Source organism: Sus scrofa, chromosome 12, assembly GCF_054392235.1.
Source record: "Sus scrofa isolate SSC_HxYL_T2T_F1_AM1 chromosome 12, Sscrofa_HxYL_maternal_Yorkshire_Landrace_v2.0, whole genome shotgun sequence".
Taxonomy (NCBI): domain Eukaryota; kingdom Metazoa; phylum Chordata; class Mammalia; order Artiodactyla; family Suidae; genus Sus; species Sus scrofa.
The window spans coordinates 6425095-6447452 of record NC_139394.1 but is presented as its reverse complement, the minus strand read 5'-3'; the positions used below and the strand labels follow the sequence as shown (position 1 = coordinate 6447452).

At 61.3% G+C, this 22358-nt stretch overlaps 1 protein-coding gene across 5 annotated transcripts; it reads right to left on the bottom strand.

Annotated features, from left to right (window-relative positions):
• Positions 1–3864: 3864 nt before the first annotated feature.
• Positions 3865–21551, bottom strand: GRIN2C (glutamate ionotropic receptor NMDA type subunit 2C). Of its 5 annotated transcripts, none has more exons than XM_084983489.1 (13): positions 21409–21551; positions 16057–16470; positions 12697–13295; positions 12284–12398; positions 11098–11309; positions 10782–10947; positions 10309–10462; positions 8905–9030; positions 8410–8639; positions 7901–8061; positions 7216–7403; positions 5797–6029; positions 3865–5400 (listed from the first exon to the last, which is right to left on the bottom strand). In XM_084983489.1, the coding sequence occupies exons 1-13, from the start codon at positions 21469–21471 to the stop codon at positions 4294–4296; spliced, it is 3768 nt and encodes a 1255-aa protein (XP_084839615.1). In that variant the 5' UTR covers positions 21472–21551; the 3' UTR covers positions 3865–4293. The 5 variants fall into 5 exon arrangements, with proteins under 5 accessions (XP_084839615.1, XP_084839617.1, XP_084839616.1 ...); XM_084983491.1 differs by having other exon boundaries at positions 10815–10947; XM_084983490.1 differs by having other exon boundaries at positions 10782–10944.
• Positions 21552–22358: the final 807 nt, after the last annotated feature.

Sequence of the window (22358 nt, the reverse complement as noted above, 5' to 3'; positions counted from 1 at the left end):
TTTTGGACACAAATTTATTAGCATCATAAACACAGGTTGATTTATGTGGCAATCTGGAGCCACCGAGCAGGAGCAGTGGAGTCGGATGGCTGCGCTCCCCTCCCCCTCCGAGCTGGGCAGCCACAGTCCTAGAAGGAATTGGTCCGAGGTGTTGGCGTCAGTGATGGCAAAGCCAGGCCGTCACCCCTGCCAGTCTGGGTTCCTTGGCTCCTTGGTGTTCCCCTGCTGCCTGTCCTAGAGGTCAGATGGGGTCGCCTTCCTCACTCCTGCTGATAGCCTGGGCGGTACCAAGACCTCAGGGGCTAGACATGCCCTAGGTGAGTCTCGCTCACCATCCAGCATCTTTGGCTGTGAGTTTTTTCATCAGCGTGGGGCAGGGGGCATATTGGGTCATGTTTTCCATTCTACAGATGGGCCCTGGGGTCCGTGGTGGGGAGGCCAGAAGAGGATGCCGGCCCAGCCTGGCCCGGGTACCAGTCTCCCTGTGGAGGAAGACAAACTCAGCAGCTTCCACTGGACATCACTCTCCCAGGCTGGCCCCGAGGGCAGGCCAGGTCAAGGTGGGAGTCAACCATCTCTGTCTCCTTCCCTGCCCAAGCCCAGGAGCCTCACGCCAGCACCTCCTGGCTGTTCCCCCACCTGAGGCCAGAGAGGCGGCTATGGGCTTTTGGTTGGGGCAGATGGCAGGTGACAGGCCGGGAGGCACTGCCGAGTGATGGGGAGGTAGGAATCTCGCCAGGGCCTCAGCCACACAGCTGTTCTCGCTAAATAAGGGCCAGGAGCAGCCTCAGCAACAGGCAGAGGATAAAATCTGAGTGAGGGACGGGCAGGAGCTGCCCCCGCCTCATAGGGAACCAGCCCGAGGGGAGGAGCCCAGCAGAGCTGCTTGACCCTGGGCAGCAAAGGCCAAGACCACATCTGTCTAGGGACCAGATTCCTGAGCGGGGCTGACGCCTGGCTCACAGCCAGGATCCAGAGCTGCAGGGGGCTGGGCTCATGGTGTCCATTGGAGAAAGGGAGACGTGACATCTATAGAGCACCTTGTGTGTGCCAGGCACAGGGCTGGGCACTTTGGGCGTGGACCTTGGCAGCGTAAGTTGAGGATCAAGGGGGCAGGCTGAGAAGTCGGACCTGCCCCTGGTAGGCGGCAAAGCCCACACCCTCTCCTCCTGTCCTTTGTAACCTGGGGAGGGTAGTACCTGCATCACTGACCCGTGTGGGAACTACAGCACTGAGCTTAGCTAAGCCTGGCACAGAAGCGCTCAGTAAACTCACTGGTACTGATGCCCAGCTCCCTTGCCCCGTGCCAGCCATAACTGCGCTTTACAGCCACAAACCAGCACTCATTGAAGACTCCTGGTTTGGGTCCTCAGGCACCTAATTGGTTTCATAGCCTCCCAGTGAGTCCAGCTGCTCCTTGTTAGCACCAGCCGGCCACCATTTAGAAGCAGGAGATGAACTTGAATTCTTCAGGGCTTTGGGAGGGGCGTTTCTGGTTCCCCAATTCCCCCAGGAAACTGGAAGACAGCCGTCCCTTTTCAAAGAGCCAGACTCAGGCCAGGCTGGGGAGTTCTGGAGCCAAGACTAAAGCGGGTATCCCGACGGAGGACATCAGGCCTGCCCCCTCCCCACACTCAGGCCCCGGGAAGAAGGCAGGATGGACCGTGAGCCGCTCGGTAGAGACAGAGGAAGAAACACAGCGACAGCAGCAGCCGGAAGGAACCAGGTAAGGTGGCCAGAATTTCTACTGCTGAGACTGGTGACCAAAGCCTTTCTCTCCCTCTGTCCCACCAACAGAAAAAAAAAAAGAAAAAGAAATTGTGTGTCTGGTGTCTGGGTTCAGCCGGCTCTTTGCTCCATGGTCTCGCCCTCGTTTATGATGATGGAACATCTGTGGCCTTGCTTCCCTCCGCCACACTGTCGGCTCCCCACCTCCCCTGCCAGGCCTGCTGCCTTCCCCTTCAGAGCACCTGAGACCCTTCCTTGGTCCCCCTGCAGAGGGGCAGGCGGCAGGGTGGCTCTGAACCTGCGGGAGGCGTCCTTCCTGCCCCCGCCTCCCTCGGGGCTTGCTTCTCCCCAGAATACCTTCCTCGAGAAGGAGCGTGGTGGCCAGGAGCCTGGCCCCAGGAGCAGGACCAGCCCCTCCTCAGAGCCAGCCAGCAGCGGGCTTGGCTCCACGTGGGCTTTTTAATTATCTTTCCAGTTCTCGGTTATTAATGATCTTGGGCAGTGAGCCGAGAGCAACTTGGATCTCAGAGCTCCTCTCAGCCTCGGAGTTCTTGTCGTGACTCAGTAGAAACGAATCTGACTAGTATCCGTGAGGACACAGGTTCGATCCCTGCCCTCGCTCAGGGGGTTAAGGATCTGGCGTTGCCATGAGCTGTGGGGTAGGTCGCAGACGCGGCTCGGATCTGGCGTTGCTGTGGCTCTGGTGTAGGCTGGCGGCTCCAGCTCCAGTTGGACCCCTAGCCTGGAAACCTCCATATGCTGCAGGTGTGGCCCTAAAAAGACAAAATGCAACTCCTCTCAGCCTCACCTGCTGCAGCCTTCCCACTCAGAGCTGCTCTCAGACCCCGACCGGGCGGGGGACAGGATGGGTCAGGTCCAGGGGCTGGTGGCCAATGGTTAAACGGTTAACCCTCTCATCACCAGTGGCTGCCACCAAGTTCAAGCTCCCTTCCAAGGCCCTGGCCTCTAGCTGTCACCTAGACTCACACCACCTGTTGAAAATCCTGGATCCTTGAAAATCCCCAGGCAGAGAACTTGAAACTGATGGTCATGGACCAGAGCCACCCATTCTTGGGGTTGTCAGGCTCGCCTGCCAGGAGTGGAGGAGTATTAGAAATTACCCCCACTCCATTTCAGCTGCTCTCACCCCTCAAACCAAACAAAAAGCTTCCAGTTTTCGTGGCCTCAACCCCGGGGGTGCTTGGAGCCCGGAGAAGGGATTGAGCTTCCTGGGAGCCAGCAAGCAGCTGTGTGGGAAAGGACATTGGGCAGCAGCTGCGCATGGTGGGGGCATTCAGCTTGGCCCCCCGCCTCCTCCCTACTACGCGGAGCTCCTTTCTGCCCTGCTTCACCCAAACTGTCGAGGGTAGTGAGGCCTCAGGCTACACTGGTTACAGTTAGAAAAGGCTCTGACGGTGCCAGTCATGCTCACCGTGTTTGCAGAAGGAAAGGAAAAATGAACACTTGCTTCAGTTGTTGTGGGGTTGAAAGTAATCACGGATGTGAAAGCACTGAGGATGCAAGAGTTGTCTTTTTAGATGGGTCACAGCCAGTGACATGTGACAGAGGAAGTAGGTGGGGATGGGCACCACAGAGGGAGGACAAAGATGGGGGACAGATTCTCTGACCTGGAGCTCCCTCCCTCCTGAGGCATCCCAGTGCCAGCAAGGCTGAGCCATGCCCGACCCCAGAAGCCCCCTGGGCCGGGCTTCCAGAGACAGCAGGCATTCCGAGCCCTGTCCATCCACCAGGGAGCGAATACAGTTGGCCAGGACCCAGGAGAGCCCAGCAGGTCCCCCCAACAGACCTCCTTGCCGTTTCTACCTTGACGTTGTCAGGCTCCCATGGGGACCCCTGGCAGGAGCCATTCTCTTCAAGGAGACTGAAGGATGAACTCCATCCATCACCACCAGAGCCCCCATCTGAGTACATTTGTCACATTTGGCACCACGGTGGGCTGGAGCTGGCACTGAATATCAAGTGGCTTCTGCTGCCTGGAGCCCTCTCTCAGCCTTGCCTCCTGGATATGCCCACAAAGGAAGCTGCCCACCTGGGATACTCCCATGATTCTCCTGTTGCCTACAGGCTTGGTGTGCCCCCTCCATGGATGCAGAATGAGGCAGCCAGGATCAGGGAGTTGTAAAAGGTTTGTTTAATGTCCCAGCATTCTGAGGACAAGAAACTCCAGGCAGCTGGAGCAAGGAGCAGGATGGCCCAGCCCCGGCCCCAACGCCAAGTTCCAGCCTCTGTGCTCTCACACCAAAGCCCCAGCAGCCATGACTGGGGACCAGCTCCCAGCAGGCAGGGAGCCTCCACTGCACCCAGTGACTCCAGGCCAGTTGGGAAGGGTTTTGCATAAGAAGATAGCAAAAGCCCAGCCCACAGCAGTACCTGAGGCTACTGAGGTCGCCAAAATGACCATGAAGACATCATCTGTCACTGGGTCTCTAATGGCCAGAATTTCATGGCAGAAGCCATAAAAGCCTGAGCCTATCTGACCCTGAAAGCTGGCAGGGCCACGCGGAGACTCCAGCTGCCCAGGAACCAAAGTAGCTGACTCCTTCCTCACACTTCTGACTCCAAGCTGGAGATCCGCCTCCAGGCGCAAGGTCGGGGGAAGCCGTGCACCCCACAGGCCACCCTGCTGACCTCTTCCAGCCCCCCACTGTCCCTGTAGCCTGTGCTCAGCCCTAGGGTCCTGTCCCTGTGCCCCGGAGGCCGCCAAGCTGCAGGGAGCCAGGGGCCGTGGCTGACACAGGGTGGGAGGTGAGGGCAGACAGCGCCCCAGCAAAGTGGCAGGTGGGCATGGGCGTGGAGGCAGGCGTGCGGTCCGTGCGGCCAGGCGAGGGCCCCTGCCCACACCGCCTCCTGGCAGGCCTCGCGGTAGGACGGCAGCCGCATCGACTGCGCCTGCGTCAAGCGCCCGCAGGCCTGGCGGGCACAGCGGGCGGGCCCCGAGCTGGGCCGGGCGAAGGTCTCGGCCACCGAGCTGGGCAGGGAAGCGTGGCGCGGGCGCGACCCCCGGGCCCAGGCCGCGCGCAGGAGGGCCTCCCGCCGGGCCAGCTGCTCCGGCCCGAGCAACGGCAGGTTCTCGGGCTCCGGGGGCTCCGGGAAGAGCGGGAGGAAGGGGCGCCCAGACCGGTCGGCTCGAGGGAAGGAGCTGTAGTGGCAGCGATCCGGCGACAGGGGGCGCTCCGGGAGCGCGCGCCGCTCGGAGGCCGAGAAGCGCCGGCAGCCGCTCCCGGCCCGCACTGGCCACCGCGCCTCCCGGGCCCGCCAGCCCGACGCCCGCGAGACGTCGGGGAGGGAGGGCTCGGACGTCGGGGGGCCGCCCGGGGGCTGCGGGACCCTGCGCCCCAGCGCGGCGCGACTCCCGCCTGGTGGCCCCCGACCCGTGGGGCTCGGATCGCGGGCAGGACTGGGGGTGGGTGGCCGCGGGCCGGGGCAGGCGGGCGACGGGGGCGCACGGCGGCCGCCGCCGCCGCCCCAGCTCTCGATGGTGCGCGTGGCGCGGTCCAGGGAGCTGCTCACGCCCGCTGAGGTCACCATGTCGCGTGCCGCCTGCAGCATCTTGAGCACGCTGGCCTGGGCTGAGCTGGCCGTCACGTCCGGGCTGGGCGGCCGCGCGGGGCTGGCCAGGCTCTGCACGCCGCTGAAGCAGCTGTAGATGCCCTGGGCGGTAGGGAGGGGACAGACATGCCATGAGCGGCGCCCTCCTCTCCGGGACCGCCCCGCCCCGCCCCAGTGGGAAGCCACAGCCTGAGCATCTCTCATTCCCAGGAAACAATTAACATTTGTCAAGCGCTTATTCTGGGCAGCTGGGAGAGGTTAACTCCTCCTAAAGTCAGACAGCTTGTAAATGGCAGTGAGGATTTGAACCCTGGTCAACCTGGCTCCAAAGTCCTGCCCTGCCTTTTGGAGAGGGGCTCTGCTTCTCATCTGCTGTGTGATGCTGGCACCTCTCTGGACCTCAGTTTTTATATCTGTAAATGGGGTGGTGGCCAGCGCTAGCTCAGCTGGGTTGGTGCCCCTGAGGCTGGGTCTGTCTAGGGCAGGGTGGTCACCCACCCTGCTGAAAGCCAGCAGGAAGTCCAGCCGGGATGTGTTGGGCACCGAGTGGCGCAGCTTCCAGTACACCAGGTGCTCCCAGGCGAAGACCAGCAGGGCCAGCCCCATGGCTACAAGCAGCATGTAGAAGACGCCCGCCATGTTGTCGATGTCCAGCTTGCTGCTCATCACCTCGTTCTTCTCGTTCTGGCAGATCCCCGAGAGCCACACCGTCTCCAGCTTCTGGGTCTCCCCTAGAGGGGGGGGGGGCACACCTGGCTCAGGAAGGACCCTCCCAGTGTTCACCCAAGCCTGGAGTAAGGAGGGTCTGGGGCCAGCGTACCAGCCCCTGTAGGACCACACAGATATCCAGCCTGGCAGGGAGAGGACTGGAGGTAGGAGGCATCAATGAGCAGGAAGAGAAGAGAGCAGAGTGGGAGCTGGCGGGAAATGCCAGCCTTTGACATCCCCGCGCTCCCCTTGCCCAGGAGAGGCTTATTGACTGGGTGCATCTTATCATTCATTTATTCGTCACTTATTGATCATCTCCGGGCCAGGCATGGAGCTGGGCACACAGAGACCAAAGGCCGAGGCCTCTGAGGAGGGTGCAGACACTTCATCGTTATCACTTGCAATATGCTACGGCCCTGATGGAAAGCCAGATGGTTTTTTGGGTTTTGTTTTTTGTTGTTGTTGTTGTTTTGTCTTTCTGTCTTTTCTAGGGCCGAACCCACAGCATATGGAGGTTCCCAGGCTAGGGGTCTAATCGGAGCTGTAGCCACTCACTGGCCTACGCCAGAGCCACACCAATGCCAGATCAGAGCCGCATCTGCGACCTACACCACAGCTCATGGCAACGCCAGATCCTTAACCCACTGAGCAAGGCCAGGGATTGACCCCGCAACCTCATGGTTCCTAGTTGGGTTCATTAACCACTGAGCCATGACAGGAACTCCCAGACGGTTATTTATCTAACAGGGCTGGGTTTTGGGGCAGGCCCACTAGACTGTTCACACACGTGAGCCCCTGATACCAAGGCAAGCCCGGGTCCAGGCTCTAGGACGAGGCTGGCCCTTAGCACTACCCTGGGTCATTTCAAGATGGAAGAGGAGGGTTCGGGTCCTGGGGGGAAATAAAGGAGTTCAGACATTCCCAGCCCCCACTGTGCAGCCTGAGCGCCTCCTGTCTTCTCCTCCTGCAGGCGTTTCCCAACTCTGATTCCTGCTCCCTGCCCAGGTCTCCATCCAGCTGCCCCTAAAACTCCCCACCCAGCCACCACGCCAGCCTCTCACACCCAGGGACCTTTCTCCCTGCCCACAGGCCCTGGGAACTCCAAGAACCGTGGTGGAGACGCTGACCAGCCAGCCAGCAGCTATCTCAACCCCAGGGTCTGTGGCCCACCCTGGACCCGTCTCAGCCCCCACCAGTGGCTGCACCCACCGTCCCCCAGGAACTGCAGGAGCGCCAGGTCTATGGCCCGCTTCCAGTGGGAGTCCTTCTGCATGGCGATGCCATAGCCGGTGGTGGCAAAGACCTTGCCGGAGCCAATGGTGACCAGCTTGCAGCCCTCATCCTTGCCCGCCATGTAGTTGAGGACAGCAGCGTCATAGATGAAGGCATCCAGCTTCCTGGGGAGAGGCTGAGCCCTCAGGCCAGGGATCACGTGGGGTGCAGGGCACCAAAGCTGGGGCCTGACCGGGGTCTGGGCCACGTGAGCCCACTGGCCACTGCCCAGGAGGATGGGTGGGCAGAGCCTCCTCTGGTTCCCTTGGGTACTAGATGCAGCGAAGACTCCCACCGTAGCTTCGGAGCCCCACCTACCCTCCTCAGAGAGGCTAGGGGCTCCCTGCCTGCAGAGGAGACACCCTCCCTGCCCAGCCCAGCGAGACTCCAAGAAGGTCAATAATCAACACTTCCCGGCAAGGCTGATCCCTGGTCAATACCAAAGCTGCGTCTCTGGGCTCTGGTGGGCATCCACTCAGGCTTTACTCTGCCCCAAGCCCTCCTCGCCCCCTCCCCGGGAGGCCTACAGGACAAGCCAGTCTCACTATCCCCACCTGGGGTCTCTCGGGGAGACATGTGGGTAGAGAGAGTCAGAGGGTGGGTGCAGGACTGCGGGACCCACCCCATCTTGAGGCTGGTAAGCGCGTCCTCCACCGAGCGCTGGTTGAACTTGACCATGTGGGTGTGCATGTCGCGGTAGTTGCTGCGGATGTTCCGCTCCGTGCTGCCATTGGGCACTGTGCCAAAGCGGAAGGGTGGGTACTGATCTTGCGGCCGCTGAAACTGCGGGCAGAGGCAGCACCATTTGGAATCCTTCCCCCCACCTTCCAGGCGCCGATGCCCCGACCCCATCCCCGTAGACCAGACTTGCAGGGCCAGGGCAGAATGGTCTTAGAGACAGGCCAGGCCACGCCTGGGTCTTACAGATGGGGAAACTGAGGCCGGGACAGGAAGAGACCTACTCAAGACCACTTTGTCAGTGGACCCGAGCCATTCACACCAGGCTCCCTGACTCCTTCCTCCTCCTGCCTCCAGTTCAAATTCCGCTGATTCCAACTGCCCCATGTCCCACCCAAGGCCTGCCCCTGCCAGTGGCATCCCCCGACCCTCCCACAGCCTCGGCTCCAGAACCTTCTTGTCACTGAGGCCAGACACGGTGTCGATGTACTGCTCCTGGATCATGAAGGCGGCCAGGTTGGCGGTGTAGCTGGCGAGGAAGATGACGGCGAAGAAGGCCCAGACCAGGACCATGATCTTGCTAGTGGTGCCCCGGGGGTTCTCGATGGGCACCGAGTTGTTGAAGACCAGAGCCCACAGCAGCCACACGGACTTGCCAATGGTGAAGGACGGGCCTCCGGACTCTGGGGGCCAGAGGATGGATGCTGGGGGCCCCCCGTGCCCCGCCCAGAGGGGCTCAGGTTTCAGCCCCCCCCCCACTCCATGGCTGTGTCTCGGCTGGGGCCAGGGTTAGGGACCCATCTCTGGTCATGCCCACCCCAGGGCAGGCCAACTCCCCGTGCTTGTCTCCCATGTATCGGATTGGCCCCCTGCAGGATCCGGGGTTCTCTGAAAGGCCCCCAGAGCCCTGAGCCCACCCCTCCGCCCAGGCCCAGGCCGGGAGCTTACTCTTGCCGCTGGTGAGGTTCCGGTTGTAGCTGACGGGGCTGAAGTACTCAAACGTGAAGACGGTGATGGCCACCACGGTGAGACACATGACAAACATCATCACCCACACGGCGGGGCTGTAGGGCTCTGCCAACAGAGGGAGGGGATCAGAGGCCTCGGCGCGGTCCTTGCACCCGCAGCGCACGAGTGCCAGGTGCAGACAGGCGGGGCCACGTGGTCAAAGCAGGACTGTCAACCTCGCGGACTGAACCGAGGGGTCTCTGATTCTCAGAGCAATGGAGCCCCAGGGGAGACCCCCGACCCCGGGAGGTCAGGCTGGCCAGCATTCTTGGTCTCCCTGCTCCATCTGCCCTGGGACAGAGTCCCATCACCCACCCTAGGAAACCTCCCGGTGATGCCACATGGCCCCTGGCTCTCATCTCCCTCTTCCCCCCACTGCCCTTCACCAAAGAGGGTCTACGGCCCAGCTTCTTCCCTTTCCTCTCCCAGCCCCCAGCCTGCGAGCTCCTCCATCCCCGCCGCCCCCCGGCCCCTGCGAAGCCACTTGGGCAAGCTCTCCTCCCTGGCGGCCGGCACCGCTGCTGATGACACTCCGGGTCTGGAACGCCCCTGCCTGCCCAGCCTGGGTGAGCTGCTGTTCTGCCTGAAATCAGAGCTCCGAAGTCGTCTTCCTCCTCATCCTACTGACACAGACACCAAGGCCTAAGGGGCTGCGGAGACCAACCTGAGGTTTTTGACAAAATCATTTCAGTCTCTGTAAGTGAGACGTCATTGCTGCCAAAGGCCTTGGCTCCTTTTGATGCAACGCCCATCCTGTGAAGTGGAGTCTGTTGCCTTCCCTGTGGCTGAGGAACCCTGCTCAGAGAGGTTCAGTAACCTACCAAAGGCCACACCGCAGGAAGGGGCAGACCTAGGATTCCCTGCTCGGCTCCCGGCCAAAGGACTCACCTGTCCTTACTGCTCTCTGGACCACCCCACACTGCAAATCCCATCTGACCTCAGGACTGGGTGCTCTGGGAAGGCCAGGACTACGACCAGATCCCAGCAACTAGCATGGGGCCTGGTACTGGGGAGCTGGCCCAGCAATGGTGACTTTCTAATCAAGTCGAAACTGGCATGGATATCCTCCCTTAGTTCCAGTGTTCCGGCCACTAGGCACCTCCTGATGCCAGCCTGACTTCCTGGTTTCCCTGTCCCTCACAATGGTGTCACCTTTTATCCAGTTACCCTGTCCCCCACCCTCACCCAGGCTCAGGACAGAACGGCGACATGTCCCCTCTGGCCAGCCTCTGAGGCACCCAAGGCTGCAGTGCTTGCCCTCTGAGGGCTGGTGCCAGGCACCGCACCGCCACACACCCACTTCTCGGGCCCCTCGGCACCCCAACCGCCCACGCCGAGCCGCACCCAGGAAGGCCGAGGGGGAGACGGTGCCGTTGCTGCGTGCCACCATCACGCTGATGCCCGTCTCCACGAAGGGCACCGAGAAGTCCACGATCTCGGAGCGCTCCTCGTTGATGGTGAGGGAGCCAATGGCCATGTCCGCCCGCTTGTAGTAGACCTGGGGGGCACGCCCGGGTCGGAGGAGGGGCTCCCCCAGGCTGGGGCGCCCCCCGCACTCCCCTCCCGGCCCCCTCCCAGCACCCACCAGCAGAATCTGTTGTTCCCACCTGGGGTCCTCAGAGCTCCACTGTCACGACTGAGCTCCCAGGGGCCATCGCTGGGGACCGCACAGTCCCCCTGCCAGCTCGGAGACCCCTGGGAGCTGGGTCTGGATCCCACCCTGACTGATTCCCTGCACAGGGGGAAACACCCCACCTGTGGGTGGCTGATGGAGGGGGGGCCGGGGCAGCAGGCGGGCGGCCTGGGGGCGGGCCTACCTCCCCGATCATGCCGTTCCACACGCCGCTCACCCTCTTGCCGTGCTTGCCGTTGGTCACCAGGTACAGGTCGTAGGAGAACTTGACCACCTTGGCCAGCTTCTTGAGGATGTCAATGCAGAAGCCCTTACAGCAAAGCTTGGTGTAGGGCGCCGCGTCACCGCTGCTGCCGCCAAGAGACCACCCGGACTCAGAGCCAGCAGCCCCTCCCCACCCGGCACGCGGGCCCCTGCCCGCCCCCACACCCGAGCAGGAGACACACACGACGCCCGCCAGCACGTGGCTCACACCGGGCCCCCCGTGTGTTCTCGCAGACCTGAAGGTGTGATTGCTTTGCCGGCGGCAGGGCACCGTGTTGGGCACGCAGCCGCCAGTGCCAGGATCAGGGCTCTCCACGATGACAAAAGGTCGCTCTTCCAGCGTGGCCACCGTCAGGTGCCGGCTGTCCACCACGGGCTGCAGGGAGGCGCTGTAGCGAGGCCACACCGGATACTTCATGTGGAGAATGCCATGGTCCCAGCGCCCCACCTGCAGAGGGTGACCAGCCTCAGCCGTGACCTTCAGCCCTACTTCCACCCCCTCCTCCCACAGATGGGACCTCTGGGTGGGGCCTCCCAGGGCCAGGAACCCCCCCTCCCTCATCTAGGGATGCTTGGGGCAGGACAGAGCAGAGCCTGGGGCAGGAACATTTGGACAACAGGAGAGTTGGGGCAAGGGGCTGGCGTGGCTGGAAAGGAGGCCTCCTTGCAGTCTCCCTTAGCCTCTGGTCCCTGCACATTCCACTCCAGTTTCCACACAGCCGCTGGCTCAGGGCACCTTCCTAAAGCCCAGACCTGAGCCTGTCTCACCACACTTGGTCGCTTGACCTCCATATAAAGTCCTTAGCCCAGCACTCAAGGCCCTTGGAGCTCAAGTCCAACTTCTCTCCATCATCCCACCACCCTTCTTTCCTAGTCCCCACACCCTCAAACATATCACTTAAAAATGCCCTAAACCCTCCTTCTCCTCTGTCTCTTCCAAGCTAGCATTCCCCCCCGGTGGGCTCCTACTCAACCATCTATAGCCCAGCCCAAATGTCCCAATTTCTGTGACACCTTTCCCAGTTTCCTCTTTTGAAGACAACACTAATTTCTGCCCCTTCTCTCTACTCCCACAATGCTTTGCAAACATTTCTCCTTCAGCAATGGTCTCCCCAAATTCTACTTGTTTTCATGTTCAGTGGCACAGCTGTGAGCTACTCCTCCAGAGGCAGGACTATGTCATCAGAGTGCCTGATAGATTCTATAGTGAAAGGAGGCCAGGGTGTGGTGGGGGCCAAGAGCAGAGGTGCCTCACCCCCCCGCCGGGGGCCCTGGAAGGTTTCTCAGTGGAGATGTTTCATCTGAGACCTGAAGGATGAGGAGCTGGATAAGGGACAGAAAAGACTCTTCACTCAGCTATGTGACAAGAAGGGGGGACAAATGAAAGGATACCGAGGGCCCCTGGGCTCACCCCCTTCTCACCATCTCCCAGAGGCGGTGCCGGTTGAGGGCGATCACCACCATGGTGGGCTGGACCAGGTACCCACCAGGGCTGAAGGAGAAGTCCCGGCCCTCCCAGGTGACATTGAGTAGGTGCCTGTGAGGGAGCAGAAGCCAAAGTCCCCTTAGCTCTGCCTGCACCCCTGCCCAGGGCCAGACGCCCCCTCCCCCCACAACAGGTACCATTTGTGTACTTGCTGTTCTGTCTCCCCGAAATCCTTGCCACACCCTCACACCCCGCTCTGTTCTCAACTTAAGAAATGAAGACCCAGAGAGGTGAGGTGACTTATCCCCGGGCACAGAGCTAGTGAGGTTGTGGCCAGTGAGCCCAAGCTCACCGCCACCAGGTTCCCTGAAGCGCCCCCCTCACTCCCGTGCCCCGAGCAGGTGCCAACCTGTAGAAGGCCTCCCGGGCAGGGCTGACGGGCCCGGGGTGGCTGCGGCAGTCCCCAGCCGGGGCGGGAAGGGCGCCGTGCTGGCGCCGGTAGCTGTGGGCGCCCAGGGCCAGGATGGCCACGCCGTCGCGGACCTTCTGGCGCAGGCTGAGGCGCCAGCTCTCGGTGACGACGCTGATGAGGCCCACGGGGAAGACGGCGGGGGGCGCGTCGGTACTGCCCAGAGCCAGGTTGGGCACCAGCCACACGTGCCCGGGCCCCACCAGGCCGGCCTGCGCCGCCTCGGCGAAGAGCACCTCGGCCTCCTCGCGTGAGCAGTAGGCCACCAACACCGGGGCGTCGATCTGGCGCAACAGGCGCTGGGTGCGCGCGCGGGTCCCGCCGGGGCCCAGCTCCAGCGTAAGCACGTCCAGCAGCCGCCAGCCCAGGTAGCTGGCGTCGGCGACGGCACGCACGCCCTCGAGGAAGAGCGCGTGGCCCGGGTGCAGGCTGGTGATGACGGCGAACGCGCTCCAGTCGTACTCCTCCAGCACCTTGAACAGCACCTGCAGCTGCTGCTCCAGGGACACGCCCAGCTGCAGGAAGGCGGAGCCCGGTTCCTGGGGGCGGGGCGGGGTGGGGCTGAGTGGGGGCGGGGCGAAAACTGCCCCGCCCCGCCCCGCCTGCGGCCCATTAGAATCTCCTTGGAGACCTTTTTGAAGAATTCGTGCCCGGCCCCCACTGAACCAATGCTGGACCGCTGACCACCAGCAGCAGCGTCACCAGGGAGCTTGTTGGAAATGCAGATTCTGGGGCACAATGCACACCAACTGGATCGGAATCTCGGAGCCTGACCCCAGGAACCTGTATTCCAACAAGCTCCTCAGACGCCTCCTGAGCCCACCAGCCGAGACCAACTGCATGCGAATCTCAGAGATCATACGCTGGGAGTCTGCACTGTTTTTTTCTTTTTGGGGCCCCACCTGCGGCATGTGGAGGTTCCCAGGTAGGGGTCCAATCGGAGCTGTAGCTGCCGGCCTACACCACAGCCACAGCAACGCAGGATCCGAGCCACATCTGCGACCTACACCACAGCTCAGCGCCACGACGGGAACTCCTGTATTTTTCTAAAGCGCTGTAAGGGTGGAGAACCACCGAGCTGAGAGCCCAAAGGCAAGTACCGTCCACGGAGCCCTGGGGATGAGAAAGTTCCTCCTCTCCACTGCCTCCGGCCACCACACTGCCAACTTGAGCCTGGGCCAGCACTGTCCTCTCCTAACTGTGGGCTCCCTGATGCCACCACAGCTCCTCCAGGATTTCGCCCCACTGCCACTGTCCCAATCTTTTAAAAAAGAAACCCTGAGAAAACTCTATGGGGCAAGTACCCCAGTTCCTTCAGCAAACAAATCGCAAAGAAAAAAGGGGAAGGAGAAACTTTGACATGGAGACTCGGAAGTCATACCAACCAATTGCCACGTGGGAACACAATTTGGCTCCCGAGTGGAGCCAACAGACTTGAAAATAAACGTTTATGACATTTATGAGACTGCCTGGATATTTTATGATGTTAAGGATTTTTATTTATATACAGTGGTTTTATTATTTTAAAGCCCTATTATCTGGAGATGTGTACTGAAGTGTTTATGGATGGAATAAATATTATGTCTGGGCTTTGTTTCAGAATAATGCAGAAGAGGGGGAATGGAGGTAAAGGTGAGGCATGGTCAGCCAGGGGTGGGTGAGGGGTACGTGGGGTCATTATAGCCTACTTTTTTTTTTTATGGCCACAACTGAAGCCTATGGAAGTTCCCAGGTCAGAGACTGAATCTGAGCTACAGCTTCAACTTACATGGCAGCTGCAGCAGCGCTGGATCCTTTAACCCACTGCTCCCAGCAGGGAATCGAACATGCACCTCCATAGCAACCTGAGCTGCTGCAGTCGGATTCCTAACCAACTGCACCACAGTGGGAACTCCTATTCTCTTCTGCTTTTATGAATGACTAAAATCCCCCATCATTAAAAACACAGAGTTCCCATTGTGGCTCAGTGGGTTACCAACCCAACTAGTATCCATGAGGACATGGGTTTGATCCCTGGCCTCGCTGAGTGGGTTAAGGATCTGGGGTTGCCGTAAACTCTGGTGTAGGTCGAAGGTGCGGCTTGGATCCTGAGTTGCTGTGGCTGTGGTGTAGGCTGGCAGTTGCAGCTCTGATTCGACCCCTAGCCTGGGACCTTCCATATGCTACAGGTGCAGCCCTTTAAAAAAAAAGCAAAAAAAGGAGTTTCCGTTGTGGTGCAGTGGTTAACTAATCCGACTAGGAACCATGAGGTTGTGGGTTCGGTCCCTGGGCTTGCTCAGTGGGTTAACGATCCGGCGTTGCCGTGAGCTGTGGTGTAGGTTGCAGACGTGGCTCGGATCCCACGTTGCTGTGGCTCTGGCGTAGGCCAGTGAGTGGCTACAGCTCCGATTAGACCCCTAGCCTGGGAACCACCATATGCCACAGGAGCGGCCCAAAGAAAGAGCAAAAAGACAAAAGAAAAAAAAAAGACTTTTTTTCTTTTGTCTTTTTGCCTTTTCTAGGGCCACTTCCTGCGGCATATGGAGGTTCCCAGGCTAGGGGTCTAATCGGAGCTGTAGCCACAGGCCTATGCAACGCGGGATCCGAGCCGCGTCTGCAACCTACACCACAGCTCACGGCAACGCCAGATCGTTAACCCACTGAGCAAGGGCAGGGACCGAACCCGCAACCTCATGGTTCCTAGTCGGATTCGTTGGCCACTGTGCCATGACGGGAACTCCAAAAAAAAAAAAAAAAAAAAAAACTTTTTAAACAGGTTTCTCTGATCAAGCCCCAACCCAGAAGGGTCCCCATTAGGCACCCTCATGGCATCCTGTGCTTTTCCTCCAGGACACGGATCCCAGCTGTGATTGCAGGTGAATGTGTGTTTACCCACAGGACAGCAGATTCTGGGAGGGCAGGCCTCTCCTAGGCCATGGACAGTGACCTGCTGGTCAGCTAAATCAGATCCCATGCCCAGCCTGGCCCTTCGTCCCTGGGTCTGGAGCCTGATCAAGGAAGGCCAGAGAAGCAGGGAGAAGTCCTGGCCAGGACTGCCCCTGAACCAGAGGTGGACTTGCCACCTGCCCATCCTTCATCCAGACACAAATGTGAAAGCAACCCAGAAAGTTTATCTTCTAGAACATGGGACTTTCAATTCCATCGCCTTCTCCTCCCTCAGCCCCCATCTCCTTCCTGGGTCCACCCAATCCCAGCTCCCCAGGACCTAAGGGTCTCCCTGGCCCAGACTCAGCCCGACTCCACCAGCCCCAGCCCAGCTCCGGGCTCAAGGGATGTAGGGGCACGACTGTGAACAGGCACCTTGGGGGTGAGGACCACAGCAGAGCCCCCACTGATGCTGAGGATAGGCACGTGGGTCTGGGAGGAGATGAAGTCGAGGATCTGGGCCACGGCCTCTGTGCCCACGTTGTCCTCAAAGACGATGCCGTGGACGTGGGCAGCGCCCAGGAGCCCGCAGATCTGGGTGAGAAGACTGCTGGGGTTGGTGTTGTTGACCCCCACGGTGAGCGGCTGGATCTCCAGGGGCAGGTCCAGGAAGCTCTGCGGAGTCAGGCGGATACGGGCCTGGGCCTGCGGCAGCCCCGAGCTGCCAAACACCACGGCCACCGTCAGAGCCTGCTCGCCCTGCCCTGGGCCTGGCCCTGCCCAGGCCCCAAGGAGTGAGGTGAGCAACAGGGCCGGCCCCAGGGCCCCACCCATGTCCACCGGAGGGTCCTGCAGAGAGACCGGGATGGGCACAGAGGAAGGGAGGCAGAGACATGGGGAGAGAGGACGAAGGGACAGAGAGGAGGCGGGGCCAGCAGCAGAGGGACACGCATCCAGAGGATGAAAGAGAGGAGGGAGAAACCTCCACAGAGAGAGGCCGAGAAAGAGGGAAACAGACAGACAGACACAGACAAAGAGAAAGAGACAGAGAGGTTAGCTGAGCATCCATGCCCAGCCCAGAGGACAGGGGCCGGGGAGAACGCTGCCAGGATAGGTTATTTCCATTCTACTGTGAATAACATGCTTGGCGAGAGAGGCCAGGCCTGTGGAAACTCACCCATCCGGGTTCCTCCCCAGGAAGGTACACCACCAGTGCTAATCTGGTGCCAAGGGTAGGGATTTGAGTCAGAGAGACCCGAGTCCAAGCCCCGATTCTGCCACGTACTAACTGTGTGATCTTGGGGAAGTTGCCTGGCCTCTCTGAGCCATGGTTTCTTGCCGGCAGTAATCACAGGCCCTACTTCGCAGCAGTGCGAGGGCTGTTATCAGCATCCTTATCCAGCTTCGACAGCTCAACAGCCGGGGGAAGGAAGGCAGCTCATGTAGCGCGCGCGCGCGCACACACACACACACACACACACACACACCCCTCCTCCATCCTAAACGGAACCTAACATCTCCAAGGGCCCTGCTTTGCATAACCCCGCCTGGCAGAGAGGCCCCTCCTCCTGGACACTGGACATCCCTCCCCCACCCGAAGCCCCAGTTAGTACCAGCTCTCCCACAGCAAGAGCGTGACACCACCGACTTGTCACAGCTTGGGGTCACCTGAAACCATGAGGTATCTCACGCATGAGCTGCCTCCAAAGGCCATTGGTGGTGTGAGGGATTTTTTTTTTTTTTTTTTTTTTTGGCTGTTTCCAGGGCCAGGGATCCAACTCACACCACAGCAGTAACAACGCCAGATCCTCAACGGCTAGGCCACCAGGGAACTCACATCGCTGATGTGAGCGATTTTTTAGCCTAACCCGAGGGCCTGACGCATATCCCTGCTAAAGATCATTGCTTTGGCTTGGGACCAACAGCCACGCCAGGGACTGGTGCCCACAGATACAGCTGCCCCTCCCGGCTGGCCACTGGACACAGCTCTGCCAGCCTCTCCATCTCCATCTCATCCCCGACAAAACTTCTGAATGGGGAAGAACCAGAGGGCGACCAGGCTGGGCCTGGGTTCATTTCAGGGTGAGAAGACAGGATTTTGGGCAGGGGAGGGATTACATCACTCATTTTTCGTGCCCTTGAGGTCTTCCCCTTGAATGGTCTACCAGGACACTGACTTAGACCCCCAGCATGCCGAGCCCGTGGCTACCTCCCATCAGATTCCAAATTCCGCCTGAAAACGGCACAGTCGTGCTTGTCGCTCCATTTGTAAATCCTCTCTGTGCTCATCTCTGCCCATCCCTGCAGGTTCCCCATCCTCTGGGAAGCCTGAAGCTCCCCCACCTCTGCCTCCCAGCTCTGAACTCCAGACCTGCACTGTTCCACACAGCACCCACCAGTCATGTGTAACTGCTGGACCCTTAAATCTGGCTGGTCCAAACTGAGGTATGCTATAAGTGTAAAATACACGCTGGATATTGAAGGCTGAGTATTTTTTCAAAATCTCATTCATATTCTTATCACTGGTTCCATGTTGAAAAAAAAATATTTTTTGGCCCATGGCCTGAGGAAGTCCCCAGGCCAGGAATCAAACCGGTGCCACAGCAGTGACCCAAGCCGCTGCAGTGACAACACTGGATCCTTGACCCACTGAGCCACAAGAAAAGTCCCTGAGAAAATATTTTTAATACATTGAGTTAACTGCAATACAGCATTAGAATTCATTTCACCACTTTTTAAATTTTTTCTAATGTGGATCTCAATTTTTTGCTTGGACAATGTGATTCTAGATGAAGGGACCAGGTCGTCCCTCAAGTCCGAGGGGGTGCTGCCCCCAGAGATTCTCTCTGATGGGAAGGTGAGCCTCAAATAGCAACGGGCAGACCCAAGAGATTTGGGCTCCAGAGCCCTGGAATCACGTGGCATCCAGCCTCCCCCACAAGGCAGGAGGGTCTCACCAAGCCCTGGCCTGGTCCCATCTCTCACTTGCCTCCCCCGGGCCTCCCCCCTCCCTCCCCACCTGTGCCACTGGCCTGAAACATTCCTCTGGCCACCGCCCTCTCCTCAAAAGGCACAGCTGCTCCCTGGTGCCCACAGGTGACATCCAGACACCTTGGTCCATGGATAGAACCCCACACACCCTGACCCCAACCAACGGTCCTCCCCCAGTGGACCCCACACTCTCACCAGTCTGGTGGCCAGACAGCCCCCCCTGTCCTCCTCTCCCGGCCTTTGCTCTGCTGCTCCCTCAGGCTAGAATGTCCTCTTCCCACCTCCTCTCTTGTCCACATGACAAATTCCAGAATTTTCAGAGCCCACCCTAAATCCCTCTCCCACAGAGGTTCTGCCGTACTCCATCCAGGCTCTGGACACACGGGTGAGAAGCCAGAGGGTCTGGGTCTGGCTCTAGGCCAGCTGCCCCCCCCATCTCTCCTGTGTTGGGGAGCCTCTGCAATGGCTCCCGTCATTCTGCCCAGTGGCAGGAATGTGAGCCTCTGTAATGCCCGCGCCCACACGGGACTGTTGACTGGACACCTCTGCCCACCCACTTGGCATCCACGCCTTTCACAAACTGGGCTGTTAATATGTGATGAACACTGGGCTGCAAAAAAGCCCAGAGGAGGGTGGCAATGGTGGGGCTTCGGGACACTCTGCGTCACCTCGAACAGCCCAGCCGGAGGAGCACTTCCATCGGCTTAGGGCGCCTCTGCCCTCCCTGCTCCCCCAATCTCCCGCGGTTCCCGCACACGGACGTGCACACACACTCACACTCCAGACCGCTGACGGCGGCCCCCTCTCCCAGGCCAGGAGCCTCGGGTCCCGGGAGTCGGCCCCACCCACCAGCCTCGCTGCTTCCCGGGAGCCGAGGGACCCCGGCTGCGCGGCTCCTCTGGAGCCTCTGCCCTCCGGGTGAGCCGCCTCGGCTCGGCCGTCGGGTTTCCCCCCCCTCCCTTTTGCCGAGCTAAAACCCGAACCCAGGCGTCAGGCGAGAAGACCACCCCTCCATCCTGCCCCCACTGGCGCGGGCACCGAGGTCTCCCTCCTCCAAGACTAACTCCCCCCTCCCCGCTGATTTCGCCCGGACCCCCCGGGGGAATCTCTTACACTCGGGCTGTGAAGTTCGGGGTATTTTTAGGCCAGCGATAAATAATTCATAGGGAACGTGGCATCAGGCTCCCCCCCGCGGGAGGAGGGGGCGCGAGCGACGAGAGCCACCGTCACCCGCGGCTCAAGGACACTCGCGATGCGGCGGCGGCGGCGGCGACTCCGGGCGGCAGGGACCAGCGCCACGCCTCCTGGCGGCCAAACTGGGCACCACGCACTCCGCGCCCCCCGCCTTGCTGCTACCCTCTGCGGGCGTCCTCGGCTCCCAGACTCCCCGTGCCCACTGCCCTCAAGCTGGGTCACCACCCCAAGCCCTGCGGCGCGGGGCGCCGAGCTCACCTGGCAGGCGAGGCTGTGGATGGGTACGGACCCAGGCCTGCCCCAGGGCGAACCCAGGAGTCCGGTTCCCGGCCTACCCGGACCCCAGTACGTTCCTGCTCCAGTTCCTAGTACGGAGTTCAGGAGTGGCCTCAAATCTGACTAGCCGCCAGAAACTAGACGGGCTCGGACATAGAGCCCCAACTCGAAGTTCCTTTCCTCAATTTCTCAACGGCCTGGGTCAGGTCTGAGCGGGGGCTGTGCCACCTCCGGAGGGCCGGAGGGCCGGGGACGGGCTGGGACCTGTGGGGTGTGTCTCAGAGCCCGACGGGAACCGATCACCCAGGAGGGTCTTTTGATGGATCTTGGGACGCACCTTTGGTGATTTTCAGGCCGCTGGGTGCCTTTGTCTCCGCATGGCCCTGGCCCTGCCCGCCTAGGCCTAGGGACAAACTGCCTTCCACAGCAGGAGGCCCGGGGCTTCCCTCCCCGCCGTCGAGGATCCTGGTCGAAGCCCCAGGAGACCAGCGGCAACCTGTCGGTGAGGCAGCCAGGGCCCACGGCGCGGGGGCTCACGGCTCCCCCTGGTCCTCTTCCCAGGCCCACCCTTCCTTTCCCGCCCCTCAGGGCCTGGGTCTGCCGGGTGTCGGGTGATTTGGGAAGATCCCACTAGGGGTGAAGCCCACACTGATTCCCTGAGGTCAGTCGAGGGAGCGCTTTGCCAGGCGGAGGAGAGGAAGAAGGACCTGGGGGACTCACAGCGGGTGAAACGGTGGCGGTGTGAAGGCAGGTGCGCGCAGTAGGTGCTCAGCAGACCTCCGGAAGCAGGGGCCGGGCTGCGGAGCCACCGACAGCCCCCTTTCGTGCTCTCTGCTCCGTGCCCTCCCCAACCCCCTTCGCTCTGGCCGATCCCAGCCATGACCCCAGCTCCCGGCCCCGCTCCCCCACCCTCCCCCTGGCTTCCAGCAGCAACAGTTGCGGGGCCTTGCAGCCCAGCCTCCTTGTCCCCGCAGCGCCCCCTGCCCTACGGTGCGGCGGCGCCGGGCTAATTAGGAGCCGGAGGGCTCGGCGACCCAGGAGACGAACGTCTTGGGCGCCTCGCCCGCGTCCTTTCCTCGAGTCCGCCGCGCTCCTGTTACCTGGGCTTCTCTTCCTCACCTCCTCTCCGCCCGCCCGGCTCCAAACCCCAGGCTCGGTCCCCAAGGGTCCCGGGCCGCCGGCCGCCCCCTCCTCGGGCTCCCTGCGCCCGCCAGACTCTCCCAGTCGTCCCGCGTCTGTCTCCGTCGTCCTTGCCTGCGCGGCGCCTGAGCCCAGACCTAAGTTGGCGGCGAAGTTGGCGCCCCCCGCCCGCCGCCCGCCACTCACCGGGGGGAAGGGTCGCTGCGCCCGCGCCCGGAGCCCACGCCGGCCGCCTCCCGCTCGGTGCATGTCCCGACGCCTCGGCTCCGCGCGCTGGCGCGCTCGGTCTTCGCTCGGCGGGCGCCTGAGCCCGGGCGCCGCGGGGCCGGTGCCCGTGGCGCGGCCTGGCGGGTTGGACCGGGCCCGCCCCCGCGCCCTGCGCTCCTCCCGTGGCCGGCTCGGCGCCCGGCTCGGTCCCGGGCCGGGCTGCGCGCCGCGCCTCCCGCTCACAGGGCTCGCCAGCCAGCAGCGGCGGAGCGCTCGCCGCCGCCCGCGCGGGCCCGCCCCGCCGGGGGCCGCCGCCTCCGCCCCGCCCCGGCGGGCCCACCCCGCCGCTTGCACCTGCGCTGCTCCAGGCCCCTCCTGCCCACCCACGGGCAGGGCGCCTGGGCCTCGGCTCCGCTCTCCAGGACTGTATCCCCAGACCCAACCCGACACTTGGGGTCAAGTGCAGTCTCGGAGAAAACAGGCCGCCCCGAGCCCTGGGTTCGAGCCCGAAGCTTACTGTGTGTGTGACCTTGGGCCAGTTAATTTCGAGAATCCCTCAGTCTATAAAGTGAGGCCAGCACCTCGGGGCCGGCATAAAAGATGGTAAACACACTAGGGACACTGACGTACTCTTTTTAAAGGCTTGTCAGTCTGGCTGGAAACGGACAAGGCAGGAAGCTGTTGGGAGCCACAGAATGGGGGACCCGCACCCAACAGAGGAGCTACAAGGAGGGGCTGGAACAAACTGGTACCCAGTTCCTGCAATCCCACTCTCTTTTTTCTTGTCTTGCTTGTACTGGGGGCTAGCCAGGGAGAGGACAGGGCAGCAGGGCCCGCAGAGCAGGCAGGCTGGGGTCACAGGGTGCCTGCAGTGTGGGCAGAAGGCAGGCAGGCCGCCCGCAGCAGGGCCAAGCTGAGGAAAAGATGGT

What these genes read in the sequence shown, in the direction of transcription:
- GRIN2C (XM_084983492.1), bottom strand. Translation starts at nt 21,471, where the DNA reads ATGCACCGAGCGGGAGGCGGCCGGCGTGGGCTCCGGGCGCGGGCGCAG. An exon ending in GCCCGGGAGGCCTTCTACAG is followed by an intron (nt 12,399 to 12,696) that starts GTTGGCACCTGC and finishes GCTCCCTCACAG; the next exon opens with GCACCTACTCAATGTCACCT. An exon ending in GGCACCGCCTCTGGGAGATG is followed by an intron (nt 11,310 to 12,283) that starts GTGAGAAGGGGG and finishes CACCCTCTGCAG; the next exon opens with GTGGGGCGCTGGGACCATGG.